Below are 26,854 nucleotides of genomic sequence, written 5' to 3'. Positions count from 1 at the left end.
CTGTATCCACCATCAGTCACAATGAGATCCTATCTGCCCTGTCCCCCAAGAACAGTAGAGCTTTAGAGAGCTGTTGTACATATAACTTCAGTTACATATTAGACAAATAAACACAATGAGTAAAGATCTACAAATGAATACAGATCCAAAGCCTGAAATAAAGGGGAAAATGCAAATCCAGCAATTTATCTCCTACAATTGAGTTGAATTCCCTGCATCATTCACTATTAGACAATCCATTTCAAAATTATTTACAACCCCTTTTGACAAATATGATTAGAAAAGATTTCCCAACTGTACTAGCTGTTCTCATACAAGGATAAATCTTTAATAACTTCCACTCTTGCAGCAGCAGAGTTTTCAAAAGGAAGTTGGAGAAAAAAAATCCAGCTAGAAGGATCTAAAGAACAACAAATACTCAGAAAACTGTATACAGCAGCAAAAAGAAGAACGATGAAATATATTAACAAATGAAAAGATATTGAAATCTGTTTCACAGAAGGCAGTATCTGAAGTTCTGCTTTGTGAGCTTGCTGATCCCATTGCTATAATCTGATAAGGAACATGTCATAGTGAACAGGACTATTTTTCTATTGCCATAGAAATCACTTAATAATGCTTTTTAGTGCATCTGTACCAGAGGCCTTGACTGCAGGAATTTACTCAAGGAACAATATTTTTACAATAAGTCAAAATAAATTGTGATAATGAAATTAAGTAAATTGCAGAAAGTACTATCTGAAAAATATTTAACATATTATAATTCTCCCAACCAACATAAGGAGTAGCTCAGTTTAAGCATGGGTCTGTCATGATCTGTTCCATAAGGAACAAAATATTAACACATGGCTTTGGCTGAAAAAGGTGCTGTTTGAAAGGGTATTACACTTTCCTTTAATACAACAAGAATTTAATATAGAGCTCTCATTCAAATCTCTTCAATTATTTGGTATATCTGTTAAAAAACTTCTTGTTTGGAGCATATTTCAACTTGTCAGAAAGGATTTACCATCAAATGTGCAGACAGAGGGAAAAGTGTTTAACTTCTCTTGAAATATTATGGGCGAATGAATCTCATTTTTCTCTGCACATTTCTTCCTTCCTCAGCCTTGGCTTCCTCTTGAGCAAGAGGCATTTTGAATATTGTAACAATACCTAATATGAAAAAAAACATATAGCAGGGTCTGGAATCAGGTAAAAGAAACACTTGTTCAAGACTGCTAAGGAAATGGGGCCTTGCAAGTGTATACTTATTGTAGAAACCCTGGACCAGCTGTTCAGTTCAGATCTGCATAACTGTAGTGACATTAATGGAGTTAAATATCTAGGTAAACAAAACATTTATTTTGCTCTTCTTCAGAACAGAACAGTTAGGAGAAACAGAAGGCACTAGGCTAAAGGTCTGTTCTAGTTTAAAAAACAAAGTATTTGAGAAAAGCAGAGCAAGTAGGATAAAAAAACTAAATGAATAATGGATTTACGTACTTGCAGATTATCACAATATGCTAACTTTAACAAAAATTGTATCACTTCTGTTCAGCTATATTCTCTATATAGAGATATCTACTCTTTTTAGTGTTAGTATTCAAATAATAATAATTAGAACCCACACAGGGAAAAGAACAAGAAATGCAGATACAGTTGTAAGATCAAGTGCTCAAAAAACTGGGAAGTGGCACAGTTAATACTACCAATCCCAGTTGCATTACCAGCTCCAGATTCCCACTGGCTAGACTAGTCCTCCTCTCTTCCTCCTCTCTCAGCTCCCCAGCTCCGTCTGCCCTTGCGAGAGTCAGCAGCCCCCTCTCACGCCCACAGAGTTCTGCCTCACCCATCTACTCCCAGGGACAGTTTCTCCATCTCCATCTCCTGTCTCTGCCATAGAATTCTTGTCGCAGTTTAGCATTTTTTCTCCTGAAATTTCCATTAGTTCACTCTGTAAGTCATCTGTTTTTCCTTCCTGGGGTCAGTAGGATGTGGAAGTTATGTCAAGAATACAAAATACATAGTCTTTCTTTTGTACTCCTGTACTGCCTTGGTCCAGAGCAGTTACAGGGAAAATCCTCCTGTGTCTATGAGTACCCAGGAGAAAACTAGTTAATAATTCCTTAGAAAAGGTCCCTGTATATTGTGGTTATACACAGGAGCTTCAACAAGTTCAGTAGAGTCATAGATATTAGCAACTGAATACTAACAATTCTCTCCTAAGCCTATGTGAATTGTGATTTTTTGTTCCGAGGCTTATAATGCAGCCAACTCTGCCAGTTTTCACAGTGACATGAAAGGCACACCCCCAGAGTGAAGGTGGTGCACCACTTCACATTAGCATCTTAAGTGTTTTAACATGGACAAAACAAGACATTTTCCTCTGGACTCACCTTTCAAAATGGTTGAATTACTTTTTCTGAATTGTTATGGTTTTTTTAAAAAATCAGCCTGCGGCACAAAGCTGGCAAGGAAAACTGCGGCACAAACAGCCAAGTCTCACTGAGATAGAAACTACAGATAAAACAATCTCCAAGTAGGAAGTCATAATGTAAGGCAGTGCTACGACCTGTTTTTTACAAACAGTCCAAGTGACCTGCAACTGTTATCTATAAATAGCAACTAAATTATATAATTACAATGTACTTTCATAGTACTTCTTACAGCACATTTTACTGTTGTCAATAAAAAGCCAGCTTCAGCTTCACCCAGCTCTGCAAAATGCTCAGTGATGTGTATCTGTGCAGAGTCACTGAAGGTCCTTGCCTTCACAGGGTGACCGGGTTTCACGCTCACCCTACACAACTGTAAATGGCTCAAAGAGGTAGGGCACCGTGTACAAGTCTCTCTCCAGATATTTAAAAAGAACAAAGCTGTTGACTAAGCACTCTGTGCTCCCATTGAATTTCATAGGCACACTGAGACTTTAGCACTTTTGAAAAATAAGCTTTTATCCTCCACTGCGATGCATGTTGTCTAGTCATCTGATCTACTATGAAGTGAATACAAGGAAGGTGTTAACGCTAGCAAATCAGAATGGTAGTGTTTTACACCCACTTTTCAGTCACTTTGTACAGATAAAAAGGGAGTGGAGCAACAGAAAATCAGGCTCAGAGAATGCTGAATGGGAATCATGTCAGGATGCCTTCTTGTGTATCTATTTTTACTGCATTTTTCCTTTCTTACAGAAAACTATTAGTGAAAAAGGCAACAGCATTGAGCATATGATACATTTTTCTGGTACAAAGTTTGCCATAACCCTATATCTTTGTGAACTTAACCTACAGCAGTAACACAAAGTATTGCCATTTTCATAGATGCTTTTTATCATCTTACAAAGGTGCCATAACAGATTCTTATTTGCTCAAGCTTACTGCTTAGAGAAGTCATCTTTTTCCAGAGGCCAAGGCTGAAAAGCTGCTTATCTCACAGGGTATCTGCACACCAGTAGTCAGCCTCTGTAATAATGAGGACATAGGCATAGCAGCTCAGCACAGACTCATCACGTGAATATTTACCCAGGGTCTCAGCAGTTAGCATTCTCTGCAGCTCCAGCGCTATCAGCACTTTAACTACCACTCTCAAAACACTTTCTTATCTGTCAAGATGAGCTGCAGTCAGGCTTTGGACTGCAGTGCAGCCCTACCTTCAGATAAGACATGTGGTTTTGATTTTAGGAGAACAGGAATTCCAAGAGGCTTTTACCTACTCTATCACCTCTCAAGCTGTCACATGCATCACCCTTTAAAATTTGCATTTTTGCCCATGATGTTGCCAGTGTTGCTTGAAAGTCATACTATTATTTACTGCTTAGTGCAAATGTGATCTACTAGATGGCTGAGTTATGTAACAGCCCATTGTCACTGGACATGGTTTTCTCATTCCTCTTCTCCATGCTGCTCTCAGCAGTGTGACTGTGCTCCTTTGTGACAGTTCTGGTAACGGTGCAAAATGCCACAGTAATTCTTCAGCGTACTAAGGTGAAAGAAAAGTGTTCATTTGTTGCAACGGCTTAGTTTTGTACCAGTGTAGTGACCTAAACTGGCTCACTAAAAGTCAGGTAAATATCGGGTTTGGTCCAGATCAGCGAGCATGAGAGAGGATGGAGGAATGGGGCTTTCATTCAAGATGGCAAGTGAGCATGAGAGAGGATGGAGGAATGGGGCTTTCATTCAAGATGGCAATGAGGTGCTGGTTCACCACAGCTCACCTTCCTGAACCACGCTTCAAGACGAAACCTGGTGCTCTCTGTCTCCTCACTGCTTAAAGTGGGACACTAGCACTTGGTGTCTTCTCAGCTTTTAATGAAGACTTTAAATTGGTTCAGCCACTCTGTAGGCCTCAGTTTCCACAATAATTTTATACTTTTACAATGAAATTCCTGTTTTTGAATGGATTTATCTTTTCTTGCAATACTGCATACACACAACAAACAGCCAAAAACCTGCTGCAGCTAGCCCTGCTTATACTGAATTACATCTATGAAGATTTCAGCTACTACCAGCCTTAGCTTTTGTAAAGGATCATAGTGATTGATATGAGGCAATGGATTACATATGTCTGAAAACAAGGAACTTTCAGCCTCACAAATATATTTTCTACACTGAAGAGACAATAGCAGCCTTTTAAATTGTTCTCGGATGATTAGTCTGAAGTTCAAACCTAATTCTGGTGGCCTTCAACAGTCAAAACCTTTCAAGAACAAACTCAGTTCCTTCAACTCATCAATATGCTAGCTTAAGAAAAATGCTTTTTGTTGTAATTTACTTTTTTAAACTGTATTAAAATTGCAGGATGAAAACAGAAAAGGAAGATGTTCAAAGGAACTCAGCTTTTAGAAACTCTCAGTTTGAACAGATTTTCAGGACTGAGCTTAGAAAAAATTTTAAAATCCAAATTATAATAGGAGAAATGTTAAAATTCTTAAAAATTATACAATCTGATGAAAAATACTGCCTGCAGTCACTTCTTAGATGAGGTATCATGTAGTATCTAGACATCCCGCATAGTGCATCACAAGCCAAGCCTTTCCTTGTTATTATAGATGTATATAAAAATGGCCTATAAATATGCATGACTAAATAGTCATGGAGATTTGTGATGAAAATTTTTATTTCGTTCTTATTTAGATTATGTAACTAATGTCCATATATTTCCATTTTCCAAGTAAACAGATTATATAACTATGGCCCTAAAAGATATTCATAATCTAAATGTTCAGAAAGGCTGAAAGTATAAACACTGGAACTATTTCTTAAAGAATGTTTCTCTAGCATACTGTTGATTTGAGTACGTTTCCATAAGAATTGCTATCTTCACTCTGGTCTAAACTTCAGTATGTGACACAGGTATTTTTCATGTACGTATTCATTCAGTTCATCTCTCTTTACAAATCTCAAAGGAATATCTTAAGATAGAGAATACCGCTGCATGAATACAGGCTATTAAGTTCACTTTTCTATTGAAACAGATGAGACATAAACCAGAACCTGCATTAGCACACACCCTTCTTTCACAGTCTACATCACCATGCTCATAAATGCTACTCATTCTTTTACAACAAGTTACTTAATCAACAAGATGAAATGGAGAAATCAGATATGTGTGTCTTACCACAGTACTTGTGACAATTTAGCAAGTTAAATATTAACTGAAATAAACTGTTTTAAAATTCTTTTCAAGTCTGAAAGCCTGTAAGTGCTGCAGCATGATCAATCAAATCATTGCCTAAACTACGTGGCTTCAAAAAATAGGGAAGTAAAAAAAAAAACAATGTATGAGAAGAATTAAAAATTCAGTAAAGGTAAAAAGCACCACTGAATAATGTAAAGATTTTGATGGGCTATACAAAGCGGGAGCTGTTGTGTAAGTAACGTCAATCTTGCCACAAGGAACTTGGTTAAATTGTTATGTGATCCCTCTCCATTTTTCCCTCTCTCTTTTATCCTGTAATGGTTCTTTTCACATGTAACAATGCCCAGCCATAATCATCTAGTAGTTAGGACCAAAAGACTACAGACTTGCTTTGTCCTGGACACATCTGGATGTTCTAAGATGGAAATATTTTAACAGGAGAACATGATACATTTTATAGGAAATATTTTCTGAAATAAATTATAAATTTCATTTTTCAAATGTTTTCACATTTCAAAGCCATGTAGAGGACTTTATAACTAAAAAAGTGATAATTTATAGCCAAGAACAAACAATGCTGGGCTAAACATTATTCTTATTTTCTCTGTGCAATAGTCTTTAACCTTTCCACGACAAATAGGAAAGGTGAAAATGTTAGCATATATGTTAGCATAAAACTTCACTCTTAGAAGACATGTAGGTACTTTGTATCCCAAGGCAAAACAAATTTCTCAATGCAATTTTACAACAGAACCACTGAGCACCAATTTGATAGACTGCAATACCCCAATTCTCTTCACCCAGTTTTATTTAATATTTTCTTAATTATCAGAAAAGTCATTATCATTACACCACATTTTTTCTATCTTGCCCCTAAAATTAGGATTTTAATATCAAAACAGTGGACCATCACAGGATAAACACATTAATGATCTTTTGAAATTAATGAAAGACACCAAGAACTTTAAAACACATTTATAGGTTTTTAAATATATTTTCAAGAAAATATTACTGTTGGAAAAAGTTAGCTAGAATTTTCACAAATAGGGTAAGATTCGGTTCCTAAATCAATAATCAGATTCCTAGGCAGATGGCCTGATTTTCAAAGGCACTAATCATTCGGCAGGTCGATTTGCACTGGTGGTGCGGTGCGGCAATGCAGTGTTTCATCCTTTTGAAAAACTTGGCCACCTCCTCAGGGCTCTGACTGAGAAGTGGGGGCAGGTTTCGGTAGGACTGTAGCTGTGACAGTTCCTGCCCTAAGCTGCCTGGCTCACCCCTCACACTTGCGCTATTACCTTCACCGCAGGACCGGCTCCGATGTTACATAGCAGCCCCTGAACAGCTGTAGTTGGAATTACAGCCAGACCCATTAAAGGACACAGAAATTGGTGCCACTTTACCTAGATCATTCATGCCAAATATTTCTGGTGCCTAGATTGTGAATTGCAATGGATGAGGCCTGGATGGGGAGAGAATGGGGAAAAGATGGAAAGGATATGCTTTCCTCTGGCAAACACATGCTTCCAGCTCTCACCTTTGACAATTTTCAGTTTAATCTCAAGCAGCTTCTGTGACTAACTGCAGGTCTTGGATGGCACATTTGGGGAAGCCTGGGGCAACAGGGCTAAAGGACAGAGCATCCTAGGAACCCAGTTTTCAGGTGAATGACATACATACAACCCATTCTGCTTATTTCCCCACCACTTCTGTTTCTCTACTTCCCTTCTGATTATCCTATCCTTAATGAAACAGATGTAAAAATAACAGCAGAACAAGAAAGATGCTTACATTTTTAAAGAAAACATAAAAAAAAGCATACCATATTATTGATAGAATGCTCCCAACTAAATAATTATTTTTTAATTAATTAAGTAAAATTGCTTGACAATGGCCTTTTTGGTTTCTAATAGTTAATTGGGGACGTAGCAAAATTACCCGCAAAATCAGTTTAAATGTGTCATAGGAAAGCACGAACATAATTTAAAATGACACTGAGTCTAATCCAGTCATTAGATCTGTGACAGATAGGTTTGAGTGCTTTGTTTTACTAGAAGAATAATGATTTCATCAAAGTATGAAGAAAATTATATTTTGAAAAATACATGCTCCTTGTATTCTGGAGACATTACATGTAATTTTTTTTGTTGTCATTATTTCTGTTTGCTGGGATTCCTCTGTGAAAAGACTACAAACATCACAGTATGTAGCTAAATATTCTGAAAACTTCAGAGAAAAATTCCATGATGGCTTTTTATTCTATCATGGCATCATAAAGAACTGAAATGTTTTACACAGAATCCAGCAGGTCTTCATTTTGGCTTATCTCTGCTAAATTTGTATGAATAGTAGCACTTATTTCTGATGCAAGACTGGGATCACAAGTCCCAAGTTTCTAACGTAGTTAAACTGAAATTTTGACTAGAAATAAGTGGACGAGGTTGGATAAGATAAGAACTACCTCCATAGGAAGCCTTGCATGTCTTAGGATGAAACGCTTTCCAGGCATGTTTGGACAGTAATTTCTTTCATTGCTATTTACATTAAAAGGTTAATGAATATTTATTGAGTTTATTCAGCAAATATTCCAGCTGCCAAGATGTGAAAGGATAATGAGAAATTATTTTGAAACTATAACACAAGTTTCTTTTGTTTTCTATTTAAATTTGAAAAATATTTAAAAAAAGTGCTCAGAGAAAGCAATAATGCTTTTTATGATACTTTTAAGATTGGCCACCCAGACAATTCAATTCAGTTTCAACTGAAAAAGAAACATCTTTACCTTCAGAATAGAAAATTTTGACAATTTCCAGGGCAAAATACATCTTGTAGTTAGCGTTAAAAATATAGAATGAAACTGAAAATAAGTTCCAACGATAAAAATTTTCCCTAAGTTAAAAATATTAAAAATCATGTTGTCCTATTAATAATCAACTTAATCTCATCTGGAACCATAACTAACTACAACTAATGCACTAAAATACTTTAATAATAACTCATAGTTCTTCCATTGCATCATATCAGGAGAGAATTAATCTGGTGCCCTCACAACACTTCTGCTATAGCTGTAGTTCCAGCAAAGTCCCAGAGTAAAAGGAAACATGATTAAAGAATTACAGTTTTAATGGTTTGTGTACATTTGCATATAGAAGGTTCAGGCTGTAATTTAGTCAAGGATTTAATCCAGAAAATTGAGTATTAGTCTTTTTTGTTGGAATCAAAGTGCTATGAAATTATTCATGTTCATTTGCTTATGAGAAAATATGCTGTCTTCTTTGACTATTATATGAAAATATTTCTTCTTCCTTGCTTCAACAAATCCCTATCTGTCCTCAGATTCTGATAAGGCATAATCAGTTACACACCATCTTTTCAGCATGCATTATAATATCTAAGAAGACATTCAATATCATTTTATCAAGAAATTTCAAATGTTAATATTTACCATCTTTTTGCCTAATTAGTGTTACCCCACAAAAGTTTCCTGGCTTGATGCAGTGTGTGCCTGCCTGAATGCTTCTGCCAGCAGAGCGAAAGGAGTGATACACGGATGTGAATATGCAGCCAAGAATTGGGAAAAGGCAGGGCTCTTTCTGTGAGCGATATTATTGGCTTATGCCAAGTTTAAGTGACTGCAAATTTAAAATATTATACAGTAGATTCCTCTAAATGCTGCAGAAGATCACATCCCTTCCTTTTCTCTTCTAAGGAACATAGAAGTGTCTAAGTAGGAGAAGGTTTGGCAAAAATTTAAAAAAAACCATTATTTACTATTAGAATCTCTGCCACTTCGAACATTCTAGTTCTGTTATCATCTATGCATCTATGAAAAATATTTTTGTAGGAAAATTCTATCATAGCCAATACTAATATTTTAAAGCAGTAAGGTACTTCTCATTCAATGTTGTAAGAAGTACTTTAAAAGCAGTGATTTTTTTATTGCTTAAACATATAATGAGAAAAGTGTAATATTTCTTATCTCTCAATATTTCTTATCTTTGCACTTAAAATAGAGGCAGTTCATAGGAGAAAGCTGAAAAAAAAAGAAATAGAAAAATAGAATTCTGAATTTCCAGTCAAACTCTTTATACATTAAAAAAGATGCAGAGGTCTCTATGGAAAAAATATTTCTTTATAAATGCAAAACACAATCACTTACACTGCAATATTAAGTGAAATAATAATAAGAAATGTCATGACTCCCTCAAATCAAGCTTTTAATAAAACACATCAATCATTTCAGTATTTTAAATAATCAGTTATTCTCCTTATGAACATTCAAAATTTCGTACTTTGAATTCTAAGATATCTCCATACTGAAACTGTGTGGAATTTCAAAGCCTCTTGTGTTCAAGTCAAGTGCTGCAGCTCAGTCCTGAAATTTTGCCTTCTAGTATAATTTGTTCCAGAGAAGTCAGACTTTCAGGAACTCTCTAACCTGAATGAAGCAAATTTTAGAAACAATGACCTCATTCTGATCTAATTTAGCTCAGTGTAACTTTGAAGGCAAAGTTGTCGAAGATGTATGAAAGTGGCACAAGTAGGATTGAAATCAGGTCCCTTATCTCTTAGAATTTCAAAGTGAGAGCACTGTGATGGTATCCCACTTGCTTGGCATCTCTGCTCATGTAAGACGTACTGTTCCTGAAGTAGCACTCAGAAAGTGTGCTTTCTGCTCCTCACACCGTGAGCTACCATACATTTTTAACTTGTGACGAGTATATTGTTTCCAAATAGACTTTATGCTCTGTCAAAAACTAAACTGTATCACTACCAGATTGGTTTCAATATTGCAATAAACAAGTAGGTCCTGCAAGCTGTTCCAGACATGAGGACCTTTTTAACTTCTATAATGAAAAAGTGCAGTTATTCATATGTTTGTAAATGACCATAACACAGCCAAGGCAAGGTTATATATCCATGTTTTCAATGCACTTAGTGACAAAGAACAGCGTATCCCTTGTCCTGCATACACACATTTCTGCTCACACAGCCTGCGCTCTGCAGCTTTCAATCAACAACACGGGGACGTTGAAGTACATAAGATCACTGGAGCCTGTCTACCCACATGTTATGTTGGGGGTGTTGGTCGACAGCCGGCTGAATATGAGCCTGGTAGCCAAGAAAGCCAATAGCATCCTGGCTTGTATCAGAAATAGTGTGGCCAGCCCGAGTAGGGAAGGGATTGTCCCCCTGTACTCGGCACTGGTGAGGCCGCACCTCAAATACTGTGTTCAGTTTTGGGCCCCTCACTACAAGAAAGACATTGAGGTGCTGGAGTGTGTCCAGAGGAGGGCAAGGAAGCAGGGGAGACCTCATCGCTCTCTACAACTACCTGAAAGGAGGTTGTAGCGAGGTGGGTGTCGGTCTCTTCTCCCAAGTAACAAGTGATAGGATGAGAGGAAATGGCCTCAGGTTGTGTCAGGGGAGGTTTAGATTGGACGGGAGGAAAAATGTCTTCACCGAAAGGGTTGTCAAGCATTGGAACAGGCTGCCCAGGGAAGTGGTTGAGTCACCATCCCTGGAGGAATTTGAACAGGTGCTTAGGGACATGGTTTAGTGGTGTGTTTGGCAGTGTTAGGTTTATGGTTGGACTTGATGATCCTAAAGGTCTTTTCCAACCTAAATGATTCTATGATTCTGATTCTACGCATACGAGTTTCTTTGGTAATAAAAATGGGCATCCATCTAGCTATCATGTTTTAATAAAAGAATACTGAAAGCAAACACTAAACTTAAGAACTGCACCTCTGACAAAACACACACATTTGCCTTTCCCACCACAGATTCCACCTACATTAGATGTCAGCTACCGTCTGTGCAAACAGATACCTCTCGCAGGGTGCTCTGAAAGGTGGCTGGGAGCATGGTATGTGTGTATGCCTGAACTGTTTACCAGCATTGGAAAATCTACTCTGTCCTACTTTATATTTAGAGCAAATTAGAGCAGTATTTAGAGCTATCACATGCCTAGATTTCCTTGAATGAATTATCTTTTTCCATGTAGAGATTGTCTCTTGCCAGAACCCTGGAGTTTGAGAGATTTGTAAAGAATTGTAAGACATCCAAGACCCTCAAATGTCTGGGGAAGGAGCAGAAGGAATCCCAGCTCCAGTGCAGGTCACCTCTCCATTGCCTATGTTCTGAGTGGGGGTATGACAGCCCTAGGGACCACAGGCTTTCCTGAGCATGGCTGTGGCGAGTCTCTTCAGACTGGCGCTTTGGTGGACTGCAGGTGTGACAGTATTGCCACAAGAAGTATATGGGCAGCGGTACTGTTTGATTTTCTAACTCTACCTGGAAACCCTGTAGCCACACAGAACAAGCCTGTAGCACTCTGCTTCACATCTGCTTCATGCTGGCTGACAAATTATGGGGGCCCTTTCAAACCTGCCCTAAGGCCTATTCCTTACAATTGCACTGGCAAACATCTAACTGAAAATGCAAATAAAAAATACTTTAATATTCCCTCACAATAGAAGACACTTAAACTGGACAAGCAATGGAGTCAGCTTGGCCTAACTTGCACGCCACAAAAAACATAGCTTCATTTGGAGCTTTGTAGGTGATATGGTTCAATGTTCACTTCACTGCAATTAACACCACAACCATTCTTACTTTATAAACCATGTTTCTCAGAGCCTTGAAACTGAACCAAGTAAACTGAGATGAGAATTCTTTCTTTTGAGAAAGAACTGGTGAATTGAACAATCCAGAACATTTTAAAATAAGTCATTATGATCTTGATGTTTACTGATTAAGGATCCATTTTACTGCCATTTAAAATTTACAATTTCATAAAAGCACTAGCATTTCAAGAATTGTTTTTCTCTAACATTTTAAGCAATTTTGTTCTTTCAGTATTAGGGAAAATAGAAATATACCTAATATTTTGGTCCAAAACATATGGTCATCTTCTTATTTTTTAACTCTGCAAAGTGTGTTTCCTAACATAGACAGGGAATCCTGCCATGGAGATACAGCCTTGGACTGTATGCTACCTGGATCTCCAGGACTGGCAACAAGTGTTGCAAATGGAGACACTGTCTTTGCAGTTTCAGAAGCCTGGTATTCACAACAAGAGTAAAGAAAGGTCCCTTAGATAACTTGGAAAAAACCTTGGGAGCTTCAGAAAATTTTGAATAGCACAATAAGTAAGAATTGTTCATCCTATGCACAGAAAAAGGCAGAGGCCATCTGGTAAATTAGTATTCAGTTATGTCACTAAGGACGATTTTAACGTGTATGAAGACCTGCACAAAATTCCATCTGCAAAATATGTTTCATTCTGACACAACCTAAATTTCAAGTAAACACGTTTATAATCTCAGTTATGTCCATTTAACACTGTTGTCATGTATTGTTTCCTGACCTTTTAAAGAATGAACTGGTCTGTCACACCGTTGGCTCCTCACCATAGTCCTGCATTTCTCACCTCGCCAAACCCCCTCTCAGCATTTCACGTCAATGCTGCCAGGCCCATGGTCCTTGCTCAGGGAGTCCCACTCCCTCTTTGCCAAAGCTCCTAAGCCCAGCTCAACCATCCAGTCCTTCTCCCTGAACGCCCTTTTCCCAGCCACTCACTGTCTCTCCCAAACTGCTGCTTCTCAGCCAATCTCAGAATCCTCTAACCTACTGCTCAGGAAGCTCCAGTTCTCACCTTCACAGTTATCAGATCTGTTTCCTTCATTTTATCTGTTCTTCCTAAACTACAGGTCACAGGTTTAGCCTATTTGATCTACCAGCTTTGCTCTCCCCTCTTCCCCTTCAGCCTGTTTCCATCTCAATCCACTGGTTTCCAGCCACCCAATGACATTTTGTTTTGCAGTTCCTAAACTTCCTCCCCTTGTCTGCTCATCCTCCTGAAGCCTCCTGATTCCCATTCCAATATGCCAGTCCTCAGCCTAGTTCATGACCCAAATTTCCTGGTCCAAATATAGTTGCATTACAAAAACTATGCAGTATCTTAAATATCTAGCTCTTCTCTTCCGCAGTTGAATCTCCATCTACAATGCTTCTTCACCATACCTGTGTTTCACATGGCTATCTACTGGGTGCCTGAGTGTTGCCTGGGTGTTCATCAGCTTTCTCTGCTCACAGTTTCCCTTCCCCTTCCCTCCTAGAGAGGAGGCAGAAGCATTCCAAGGCAATGGTTTCCCTGGCCATTACCAGAAACATGAAGAAAAATAATTCTGCCTTGTCCCCCTCCTGAAAACAATCAGATCACATTTTTAAAAATCAAGGAAAAAATTACCTTAAAGCAGACAGCTACTGAAATTAGATCAGACCCAAATACTTAAAGATAGAGGCATTCAGTAATAATGGATGCTCTTCCCAGAGCTCTTAATCCAGCAGCTGGTCCATGTCTCTGTTGGACTTGTAAAAGGAAATGGCTATCTTCATTTTGTGTGCATATATATGCTCCAACCATATATATGTAACAATCCTTTTCATTTTGGAGATAAGCTTAAAAAGGCAAACCTTCAGCCTTTTAAGAGCATATGACTATAATTTTTCCTACATTTTAGGATAATTCATGATTTTCAGACTAGCTTCTTAAAACCAATGTCAGGGCCTTGTAAAATCTCAGATGTAATTCAGTGAACAGCTGCTCCTGCAGCTCAGGCCCAGGCTGCTCCTCACAGCTGAGCAGTTGTTAATATTTATTTGCAGAATCTGTGAAAAGATATGGGTACTCCACAGAGAAAAAGATGGAGAACAAATTATTCTCCTCTTTTGGAGAACTCATTATTACTGCATCCAAATTCTCACTCTAACATTGTCACCCTTCATCACTCCAAGGCCAAATGTTTTATATTTAGCATTATATCCTTGGCCAGAGACTTTGTATGTGGCTTAAAGGGACAGCTGAGAAATCCTCAGGTCTGGGGAGTTTTTGAAGGGCAGAAAGCGAATAATTGGGGGGGGGGAGGAAAAACCCATTTTTACAGGAGGTGTTTAAAATAATTAATTACATTTTATCAATTAAGGAAATAACGTATTGCAATACAAAGAAGACTGATGGGGGTTTATGTGCTGTATTCCTTTTTGTGGTATTTATGAAGAAATCACTTGCTTATAGAGACTCTGAGTGCAGGCTGGTTTACATGGTAAGAGAGATTCATGAAAAGAAAAAGAATGAGGTAGGACTTTGTGGGTCTACCTATAGCAGCTGTGAAGGCTGGATCCAGGTGGTGAGACCCCCTCTTCCTCTTCATCCTAGCAGATCTCTTCTCTCCTCCCCCATGCCTAGCAGAAGCCAAATCTTCCCATATCCAATCAAACAAATACTTTCCTGGAGCATCCGCTCCAGCGGTTAAAGAGTGGGGGAGAAGTATGAATGGGGCTGAGGATATTGTCCGGTAACATGACCAGGGCTGCTGAGGCTGGCACCAGCTGGCTCTGGCTCCGGGTACAGGTGTTACTGCTGGGATGGCTGCCTGTTCCATGCATGGTCACTGCCTCCCAGCCCATCAGCAAGGGCAGAAACAGGACCCTCCAGCCCAGGCTGGAAGCAGGCACAGTCAGAAGCAGTCAGACCTCTTCCCCGGTTCAAGCAGTTGCTTTCTTCCTCTATGAAAAACCAAGGCTGTTCTCCACACTAGTTCCAGCCACAGGCCACCACTGGGCCACGCTGACACAGCTACACTCTATATGTCATAAGAACCGCTTACAGTAATTCGGTCAAGATTAAGAAAACATAAAACAGAGCATTTTTTTTCTGTAAAATTTTGCAAGCTTTTTTCATTCATTTATAAAATACATGCTCATTTTAGCTTCATTCACTACCTCAGAAATCAGCAGACATGACTATCATTATAATTAACTATTGTTATCAATAATAATGTTTTCTTTGACAGTTAAAATATAACATTATTTAAGTGAAAGCTATAATTTATGTCAGATTATTATGAAGACAGAGAATCTAACATTGTTTGTATAGTAAGTTTTAAACTTACATGTTTTGTATATGTGTACAAAAAATATATTGTTTGTATATTATTCTGTATACTTTGTTTCATATGCTGAATTTCATTAAATAAACACTTTGTTACTACTTCCCATATATTGATTTGGTCTATTTTCCTCAAGGTTGCTACTAAGAACAAAATCGTGAACACCCTGAAGTTGACAGGAGTTTTTCTACTCATCAGGAAGACTAAGGGGGTGAAGGTTTCCTCACAGTTGTTTCATGTAAGTGCATGTAATTGCTTTGACCTGGGTGAAATTTCCTTCCATTCTACACTATCTTGCTCCTTATTTATCAGACCATGGTTGCTGCTATCGACATATGAAAATTCAGAGTTATTTCACTAACTCTAATTAATTACTTGCTTCAGAACCAATTTGATAGCAATATTAATAACAAATAGTAGCAAATTTTCTAATCCCAATCCACAACAGCAGATGACCATTCATGAGAATTAGTAAAGGTGCACTAGCATAAGAATAATAACTGAAAACAGGTTATAACTATTGTACTTTGGACCAACAACATATATGAAGGTAAGCAAACTAATATTATTAATTTGATTCAGTTTAAACTGATGGTCCCCGATGCTTTCATATTTAAGTCATACATTACCTTTGGATAGGTTGGGAATCATTTCAATTAATCTTAGCTTTTATTTCTGACAATGGAGTAACTCCAACATCAGGAATCCTAAAAAGCACTAAAACTGAAAAGCACCATAGCCTCACAGCAAAAAAAAACCCTCCACTGGTATAAAGAACATCAGTCATTTTAAATTTGTTTAAAAACTTGAATGGGTTAACTTTATACACACAGGGTTTTTTGCAGATCAGATGCTCTTTAACCTGCAGCAGCCAGCATGAAACTGGCATAACCTCTGTATCATGTGCTCTAGTTAATTCAACAGAAAAGGGGTCACGCACCAACACTTGATCCAGATCAAATATGCACTCATTGTGATCCAGGAGTATGCAAATCTGGTATTAATGGACATGAAACCATAGCCTTATATGACAGCCCAGCTTTAGATACTTTGCAGATTTAATTAACAAGTTTTTCAATAGGCATGTTTTTTCCTTTAACATATCCAAATACTTCTAGTAGCTGTGATGTTCTTCTCCATGTAAATCATTAAATTTAGATTTCAGTAAATGAAACACAAAATCAGAAAAAAAAAAACTCCCATCACAACAAACTTGAGTCACCTGTGAAGGGCTGTAGATAATGTGGTTGCAATCAATTCTAATAGGTAAAATAAACATACAATGGAATGGAAACTAAACCACATCTATATATTGAAACAGCCAAAAAATTAGAAATCTTACCTTTTTCACTAACACTTTCACTTTCAATCTCTACATCATCACAACTCGTATACTCTGGAGTGGACGCCAATTCTTCTTCTGAGCTACTTAATGAAACCTGGCGCATTTTACCTCCCTTTTTTGTTTTATGGGGCTTTGGTGGTGGAGGTCTGACAGATTCAGACTGGTCTGAGCTGAGCGAATCATTCCGTAACATGGTCTCCATCTTTTCACGTTTTGTTTTCCGTACAGCAGAATTGGGATCCAAATGGTGTTGTTTCCTTAATGAATCAGAGCGCCTCATGTCTGGTCTTTCCAGAGGAACTGGACTCCTCCTAGGTGTAGGAGGGCTATGATTTGTGGTCCTCTGACGATTGGGACTTGGTCCCTGAGCCTCTCGAGTTCTTTCCATAGAGTATGAACGTTGATTTTCCATGGCAGCCCTGCGCTCAGACACTGATCTTTGTCTTGACGGTCGTTCCATCCTCAGCATAGACATCCGAGAATCTTCCAACTCTGTATTTGCCAATGAGACATCACTATGTCTCCGTTCATGACGTGCACGGGACACTTCAGCATGGATACGCATTTGTTCCTCATACGGTTGTGGCTTGACTGGATAACGAGCCAAATTAGGATCACTTCGGTATCGTGCCTGGTATTCCTCTTCCCTCCGCTGCCTTTCATATTCTTCCCTGTTTTGTGCATCTTCCTCTTCTACCGGATACTCCTTGGAACGCCTGCGACTCCTTCTGTTGGAATCTCTATAATCACCCAGTTCAGGTTCTTCATATAACTGAGGCCCACGCTGCGACCGCCTATCTGAATAATCTGATGGTGACCTGGGCATTGCACTGTCTGATGTAGCATACTGTGAATATTCGTCTCTCTCGTCCCTTTGGTCGTATCTTCTGTTCTGTTCTCTTGATATTGATGGGCTTCTTTTCCTAAATAATCATGACAAGAAAGAAGAAAGAGAATTCTGTCAATACTTCTTGTAGCACAAATATACAGTTAATGTTAATTAAATGTAAGAATGATCAGCTGATGGGAAAAAAAATCAGTTCATGGCATTTGTGAATGTGCTTGCACATTTTCTGTACTAAATTAAAGAAAGCATGTCATGCTACAAATCTGCTTATGGTGCACAGTTTAAATCAAAAACAGCTTTAAAGGAAAAATGCAAATACAACATTATAAAATATAGAATACATATACTTATGCTACTTTGTAGTCATAACTGCTTTACAAGTACAAAAATTTTATAATCCTTTGTAATCATTTTACAGCAATATAACTTCACCATATACTTCTATCTCATAGGGTTTTATAATCACCATAGAAATTAAGGCTAGATGGATCATTCAGTTAGTTTGATCTTTTAGCAGCCATTGTTGCTTAAAAACATACATTCCAGTTCGCACAAAACTATAATGGGTGCCAAGGGCAGAAAACAGGACAGACAAAGATCTAGTGGCAGCACTTGTCTAAATCAGATGAACTCAGAAGACCTGAACTCAGAAAACAAAACATGTTTTGTGTTGCATAAGAATTTTTTTTTCAAAGTCCTGCTTCTCTGACTTGACAAAAAAATCCTTCCCATCCCTATAGGGATGGCAATAATATTAGTCCCAGCATTTGAGCAAGAGACACCAGTCAGATACCAGAATGGGGTTCCTGTACCACATTAAGCGTTGACTCTTTGTCATAGACGATATCTAGCCATAGGCAACTTCTGAGGCTTCAGAGGAAGGGGAAAAAAGAATTATCAACAGATAACACTTTCCTCACACTGACAAATGAGTGACTGAAGCATGGGATTTTATTATATACAATATTTTAATAGAAGATGTGTCTGGAATATATTATGAATGTTATATGTTCTGTTTGTTTGATACAACATTGTTTGCTACTTGATTAGAAGGGATCAATTAAATAGGGAGTAGTGATTCATAGGGAAAAAACAAACTGGAGCTTCAGATCCTGCCTTTATCAATCCTAACAGGGTAATGAGCATTTAAAATGCTACTTCCAGACATGTCCAGATTTGTACTTAGTTTTTCACCCCAGATGGATCTGAAGGAGTTACCTGCAGGAAACTGGAGCAAAGAAAAAAGAGAAAAAGCAATCTCTGTTCAGCAACTGAGCAGAGTGTGCGCAGAGGGGTGACTGGTAAATTGGCATCCTGTCTTAGGTACCATACAGGGTCATTAAACTGTGCTTGAAAGATTTGCACCCAGTCTTGCCTTGTAAATATGAAAGTACTTTAGCCTTACAATGGCATCTGCAAATGAGGAAACTAATTCAATCTTGCAAAAATGCAACTCTTCCTGTGAAGCATGACAAGTAATATAAGCATCATTTGGATGCCTATTTGCTTATGGTGAAGCTAAGATGTCCTATCTGTCTTACTGAAGTGTCATGTTAGCACCAGCACAAATCATAACCTCTGTAAGTTTAACAAAAACTCTATGGATTCTGCTACTGGGGACTCACGTTGAATTGTTCTAAGGTGACATAAACAGAGTTTCGTAAGTCTAAAACCAGAACGGCCAACGGGAACAGACAATTAGGACAACAGAACTACCAGAACCCAGACAGTTTGCAAAGACATAGAGGTTTTCATTAAGACAACAGAGATCGGATGTGGAAACTTACTTTAAGGAAGATAAATATTTTTCATTTAAATACTTCAGCTGATGAAAAATATTCCACATCCCAAAATAAGTTGTTCCAAAGCAAATTACCTACATCGCTGAAAATTTCTGCCATGCCTATAATAAAAATGTGCCTAATTTCCCCTCCCTAATTCTGTCCCCTATATAGGCAAAATCTTTTATCTCTACGCAAATCCAATTGGAATAAATGGCACTCAACAGATATGGCATTCATCCATGTGGATCTCATTGCAAGGCTGAGACAAATATGTGTTCATATGGCATGTACACAAACTCTACTGTTAATACTCAGTCTATATTACATATGGATCAAGTTGTATTCACAGCCACAGATTTCTGCATAGATTTGATCCTCCAAGACATCAAAACACTCCAGTGAGTTTGGTTTATAGGATCAACTCCATCATGAACTGTGTAACACACAAAACCATACAGAATCTCGTTTGACACATCTCACACATGCCTTGGAGCAGACTGAGTGTACACATTCTTCAGGATTAAACATCTGCATACATATATCTATATTAATATAAACAACAGAATAGTAAGAATTGTTTTTAGCTTTAAATAGGAGATTTTATAGATACACACACACACACACACACACGTGTGTGTATATATCACTCCATGTCACAGTGTCCTCATATGGATGCAAAGAATAGTGGACAAATCTCTTCTGGAAACATTGCTGTTACAAAGTCATGGGGGGAGAGGCTGAGGGGATAAAAAAGGTGGAATTTCTGTATGAGTAAAAACACTTATTGCAGACTTTTTGCTTAGGCAAATGTACTTCTATCAGGAAAACACATTGTCTGAAGAACTGGCACAAGATTTACTAAAAAATCCACCCTTTTTTCTAGCAAGAACTATGTTAATGAGAGGAGGATGTGCCAATTTAGCATTATATTTTTATACCTCTTACACAAATATTTTCTAACCTTGTCTGTTACAGTTACCACAAGCAGTCATTGCCTTTCTTCCATTTTGTTGCTAAGACATGAATATAGGAAAACCATCTATGGCTGACAGTAATGTAAAGATCAGCTGCGTCCTCAATCTATTCCAACCTTTCACGAAGGAAAAAGCTTTACATGGGTGCCCTGCATGTAGCAACTACTAGGCCACACGCAAGAATAAGGACCTTCCTGAAAACGCAACCTTTTTCTTCAGAGAAAGCAGCCTGATAGATAGAAGTAACTAATTTAATTTCTGGCCTATGTTGATTGGCACTATCAAACTCCCTTTTAATTAATTTCATCCCTGCTGAAGGGATCTAACTTCACTACCAGGATCAAATGCCAGAAGTTGTAATCCTATCCATCAGAAATAAATTAACCGTACCTGTACACCTGATGGGCCAGAAACCTTGCTGGCAGGAAAGGGCTCATCCTGCCCAGCAGTCACCGTACCACTTAGTATTCAAGCCTGTCATTCTCTTTACTGGTCATCACAACACAATTAGCCCCCCTTTACCATTAGTGACTTTTTTTCTTTTTAAAAATACCTGCTACAAACACAGTTGTACAATGTATGCTATACATTTTAAACCAACGTTATTAAATCATGGTAGAAGGAACAGTACTCGTGAAAACTTATGGCCAGTCACTACTATTAAAAACCTGCTGTTATTTTTAGATCACAAGCTAATTCCCACTCACCTTCATGAGCCTTTGTCTAATCCATTTCTCACCATTAACTACCTTAAAGATACCTTAGTAAAAGCCTTTCCTCATGTACCTCCAGCTAGATACACCGTGGAAAATGACTACTCCTGCCTTTCCAGGGCTTTCCTGGAACATTAAAAGTTAAGAGAACTTTAAATGCATGTCAACAGCTGTGATACGCACCCTCCAGCTGCCAGCTCAACTAAGCACTATATATCTCTTGTCAGAAGGATTACCACCTTTTCTGAAAAGCTTTCCACACCACTGAAAAATCCTCCAGGCCATTGTGATTACTGCTTCTTTGAAACAATAATAAAATAAAATTATAGTTAGAAAGCTCCAGAACCTGCACAAATCTCCTCTTCAGGCACATTCTATAAATATTATTTTTTCAGATATAGAAACTGAAACTTATTTTCTACTAATTATCAGTGTATATAGTTAGAAAGCTCCAGAACCAGCACAAATCTCTTCATCAGGCACATTCTATAAATATTATTTTTTCAGATATAGAAACTGAAACTTATTTTCTACTAATTATCAATGTATATTTATTTTTTTATTGTAATTTATGTCCTGGTTTCAGCTGGGATAGAGTTAATTTTCTTCTTTCTAGTAGCTGGTACAGTGCTGTGGTTTGGATTTAGGATGAGAATAATGTTGATTGATAACACACCGATGTTTTAGTTGTTGCTAAGTAGTGCTTACACTAGTCAAGGACTTTTCAACTTCTCATGCCCTGCCAGCGAGAAGCTGGGAGGGGACACAGCCAGGACAGCTGACCCAAACTGGCCCAAGGGCTACTCCATACCATATAACGTCATGCCCAGTATATAAACCTGGGGGAGTTGGCCAGGGGGTGTGACCACTGCTCGGGGACTGGCTGGGCATTGGTCAGCTGGTGGTGAGCAATTGCACTGTGCATCACTTATTTTGTATACTCTTTTATCATTATTATTATTATTATTATTATTATTATTATTCTCTTCCTTTTCTGTCCTATTAAACTGTCTTTATCTCAACCCATGAATTTTACCTTTTTTTTCCCCGATTCTCTCCCCCATCCCACTGGGGGGGCTGGGAGTGAGCAAACGGCTGTGTGGTGTTTAGCTGCCTGCTGGGTTAAACCACAACATTTATCAATACATGACATTTGTTCTTTTAACACACATCTCAACCTTACACTGATGGAAACCTTATTTGCAGTGCGCTACAGATATCACTAGTACTATGAAAAAGCAAATAGCTTGACTGTAACCTGACCTCCTGCTCATAAAGTTAAATTATTCAACTCCCCCACACTACAATAGGAAGTAAGTACTTAAAATATGGCATAGAAGAATATAAGACAGCTATTCTGCTTTGATGGCTCTGATTTCAGTAATGGTACAAAATAGCTTGAAAGTCTTTGACATTCATTTGTATTCTTCCTTGAAGAGAAAACACTCTTCTGCTTTGATTTAGATTTTTAAAAAATTAACCCAAGCATACTGAGGAAAAGGAAATTTTACAAGGTAAGTTTCCATCACATTTCAGAAGCACTGTAATATGTAAAATATTTCTATCACAATCAATGTAGATCTCAGATCTTCCTGGCTACTAATCTTGTTCTCAGACCAATAGAAGACACATTTGAACTGGAGAAAACTTTCAAGAAAACACCATTGTAAAGATATGTTGAAACATATGGGTACCTGAATTCATCTACATTTACTTGAAAATTTTTATAAATAAAAAGTTTTGGGTCAATTAAAAAATAGTAAGGGCTCAGTGGGCCTGAGCCATCATCAGCTACTTCAAAACTGAATATTGCTCACCTACTTGTAAGATCTAATTATAATTTACTAGACAATACTTTACTATTTTGTTCTCTGTTTCCTCTAAATTAGCAAGGAATAAAATTGGAAAATTAACACTGAAAGTATTTCTCCTGCACATATTTTAATTTTGCTCAACTGTTTTAAAAATGTGATCCTTTCAGTACATGAAAGAATAATTCAGAGTAGGTAAAAATTCACATTTCCCACTGGAACTCTGTCACGAAAGCCATGCAAGGGACAGGGCTTCTTGTTAGAGACCTCATCAAATACATTGAGGACAGCTTTCTCTCTCCTTTACTATATGGCTCCTGTCAGGAAAACAGCATTTGTTGGTTCCTGAGTGATCATATAAGAATAGTTCTACTATTCTAAACTTTTATACTTCTATGTGTTGTATTCAACAGACAGTCAGGCGCTTGTTTTAAAACAACAGTGAAAGGGAGCAGATGAAACAGCATCATGACACCTTGCAAAAAAGTTCCTAGGCTGCAAGAAAGTGAGCTGAACACACTCCGGACCTTGCACCCAAAACTCCCATGAGTGCAGTGAACCCAGAAAAACTTGCTGTGCAAAATTAAGATCTGGCTGCCTTTCTCAGGGAGGCTCCTACTCGCTCACCGTTAGGTACTCTTATGAAAGCATTTCCATGGACTTCCTTTGCCATACTGAAGAATCTGCAAAAGGTTTACCTATTTTTTGAAGTGTTTTTAAGAGGCTAGCTGGTATTGATTTAGCTCCTTTTCTCATTCTCTGTGTATAACTTTTGCTTTTGCTGAGTCACATTGTGGATGAGAAATCATTTTGCAGACTCTCCAAAGCAGTTATGGCTCCAGCTTATTGAAAAAATAGTTTTTTTCTGACTTCTAAGCAGTTCCAGTTTCTACCAAGATCTCTTTTTGCAGTTCTTCTATGCTGTCTAGTTTTATACTAGATTAATCTTCTGATCTGTCTGTTCCTCTCTCCTTGGTTTCTCACCCCCCCCAAAAAAAGAAAGAACATAAGCAACCAATGCACGATTTACAAGCTAATTCATTTAAACAGCCCACGCTGATAAAAAGAAAAGGTATTTATCGCATTTCTGACCAATATAGTTTTAAACAGGCTGCCTTGAAGTACATCTAACACTCGGATATCTAAGCAATTCACTAAGTAAAGTTCATCTGAGACATTATTTCATTTCTCATTTCAGCCATGCCTTACAAATTTTATTATAGCAACCATATTTTGAACCATTAAAATACCTTCCAGCTAAATATCTCCAAACAATAATGAATTAAGTTTACAATGATGATTATAAAATTTACTGAAGCATGAGAGTGATACTGCAGATGTTGATCTCTATTTGACTTTATCTGAAAATATAAATTCACTGACTGCAGGCTGGTATCAACAGAATGAAAGGAAATCTGTAGTAACAAAACATTAACATAATTAAATTCACCACTGATAATAACTTCACTTTGAACTTGATATGATTGCACAGACATATAAAACAATACGGTTACTTCAGAATCACATATTTTCTATACAAGTAATTCAGCAAAAATTCAGCATTGCAGCTTTCAAGGGCTAATTTCAATTTGTGTGGGGAAAAGAGTTATAACATGGAAAAAACGAGGAACTGCTGAACAAAACTAGTGATTTTAAGTATCCCTTGCTAACCTACAAATATTTAGGTAATAAGTTTGTTTCACAGTTTTTTATTATGTCAAGAACATCACAGATAGGAAAATGGGACTACCAGTAGAAATGGCTTTGTCCTCCTTTATTTTGACTGAGTTTTCAGTACCCTTATATCATATAATTTGATGTAATTATAAAATCATCATATCATTTGATTTTAGAGAACTGCAAAGAGAGAAATAAAATAACTGTTTTAATCTTACTGTTCGTTCAGTTACATTGATTAATGCTTACTGTATACAAATAGGTTAAACATCCTGAGATTTTTCTTTATTTCTACTTTTGAACATTTTCAAAATGAATATTTTGCGAATTATTTCCACTTAACATATAAACAAGAAATATCTCACCTACTTTTTCAGTAAAATCTTTTGTTAAAAAACCTAATCATAAAAACAATTCTAAATGGATTAAATTGCTTTCAAGAATAATTGGTTAAAATGTGCATTTTAGTTATCTGTCTCAGTACTGACGCCACAGAAATCATTTGCAGAAGGGCAGAATCAATTAACAGCTGCCATACAGCAGGATTCAAATGAGTTTAAAACCCAGGGTGTTAAAAGAATAGTAGGTCACAGAAACATTAAAACATGAGAATGAGTTAATACAATACTGAACTGTTACTAAAAAGGACTTCAAATAATATAAAATACAAGGAAATTCCAAAATTCTGCATATATTATTTTTCTGAAAAGAAATTCAGTTTTTCAAGAAATATTTTTGTCACAGAAAATATAATACAATTTAAAATACTCATTTAAAGAAAAGTACAAGACTTTGTTAAAGATACTATTCTCATATATCTGAAGCACAATAAAAACTTTTTCAGTACTTCCACTGAGCTTTTTTTTGCTAAAAGTAAAAAATATCTTCCTAATCATCCCCAAAAGAGCAAAAAATGCTGAGTGTTACACATTGTTTTCACACAACACATTCAGCATCTTTCTTCCCTGCTTTACCTTTTGATCAGCCACTGCACATCTGGGAAGTAGGAAGCCTCAGGTTCATGAGAATACATCAATTTCTGTTCTGGCTAGGTCTTTCATTTAATCCTCTAGGTTCAGTGAAATCATATGAACAGTCTCTTAATTTTGAGACACAATTTTTTAGATATATTTTACAATCCTTTCCCTTCCCCCAAAATGCAATTACAAAATATAAGGCATCTAGGAAAAAAAAAAAGTCTAGTATATGAAACAACAGCAATTCAAGTCAGAGAGCTGACCCAACGGGAAGCTATTGAGAGCATGAGAGGAGTGTTATAGTTTAATGCTGTTACCATGTGCTGTATATAGCTGGAGGTCAAGTAAGAATTTACCCTATAAGGAGGATTATGGTACTTAGCTGATTAGTGCCTTGCTACAGTTCTATGGCCTACAAATGTACATGCTGGCCAAAGCATTTAATTTAAACTATTTTTAAAATTGTGCAGTTCCAGTATTTCATGTTTTGTGTTACTAGGTCCAGCATCTTCTTTGTGTTCTAGGTGTCAAGTAAAATTATGTAATATCTATTATTTTTAGTTTGTAACAAGTCAAATTTTGACATCATTTTCAACCGTTAGGCTAAAATAGCTGTAGCATCTACTTCAGTCTGATGTGCTGAACATACTGTAGAACCAAAAATACTTTTTTTTACATGCCATTTAAAAAAAAAAGTGAAAATCAATGGACTAATTATTTCTAGCAGCAGTCATCAGAAGTCACTTTTAAAATATGGTGAGAATGTGAAAATAATAGAAAGCAAATGTGTAGACATTCTCATTTGCATTAAATTTTAAACACATTTTTCCACAATTTCACAAGCAAGGTATCATCTATCTATGAAAACTAGCTTACAAATAAATTGTTTAATATAAAGCACCATACCCCAGCCAAATTTGACTGTAATAAATTTAAGCCATGATAAAGTAGCATGACATGGGAAAAATACAGCAACCTAGATTTTCTCCACCTCAACAACAGTGAGTTCATACTCCTAGAAAAGGCATTCTGACACCAAAGGTTTTTCCCTCAGCCATCACAGAGAATAATACACTTCATCTATACATCATTGCATCTAATTTTGAGTCTAATCTTTTTAAAGTGTTTCAGTTTCTTGCCACAGGGATCGT

General features: G+C 37.2%; 1 protein-coding gene across 3 annotated transcripts in view; it reads right to left on the bottom strand.

Moving 5' to 3' along the window:
* The window catches only part of RIMS2 (regulating synaptic membrane exocytosis 2), a 409,515-nt gene that overhangs the window by 266,239 nt on the left and 116,422 nt on the right, over positions 1-26,854 (bottom strand). For all 3 annotated transcript variants that reach the window (XM_009323095.1, XM_009323094.1, XM_009323096.1), the window contains one exon: positions 16,918-17,843. In XM_009323095.1, coding sequence (XP_009321370.1) covers positions 16,918-17,843 — 926 coding nt within the window. The remainder of the gene's footprint in view (positions 1-16,917; positions 17,844-26,854) is intronic.

The sequence above is a fragment of the Pygoscelis adeliae genome, unplaced genomic scaffold (assembly GCF_000699105.1).
Source record: "Pygoscelis adeliae isolate BGI_AS28 unplaced genomic scaffold, ASM69910v1 Scaffold174, whole genome shotgun sequence".
Lineage (NCBI taxonomy): Eukaryota > Metazoa > Chordata > Aves > Sphenisciformes > Spheniscidae > Pygoscelis > Pygoscelis adeliae.
Note: the sequence above shows the minus strand (reverse complement) of the source record. Positions and strands in the feature narration are given on the sequence as shown.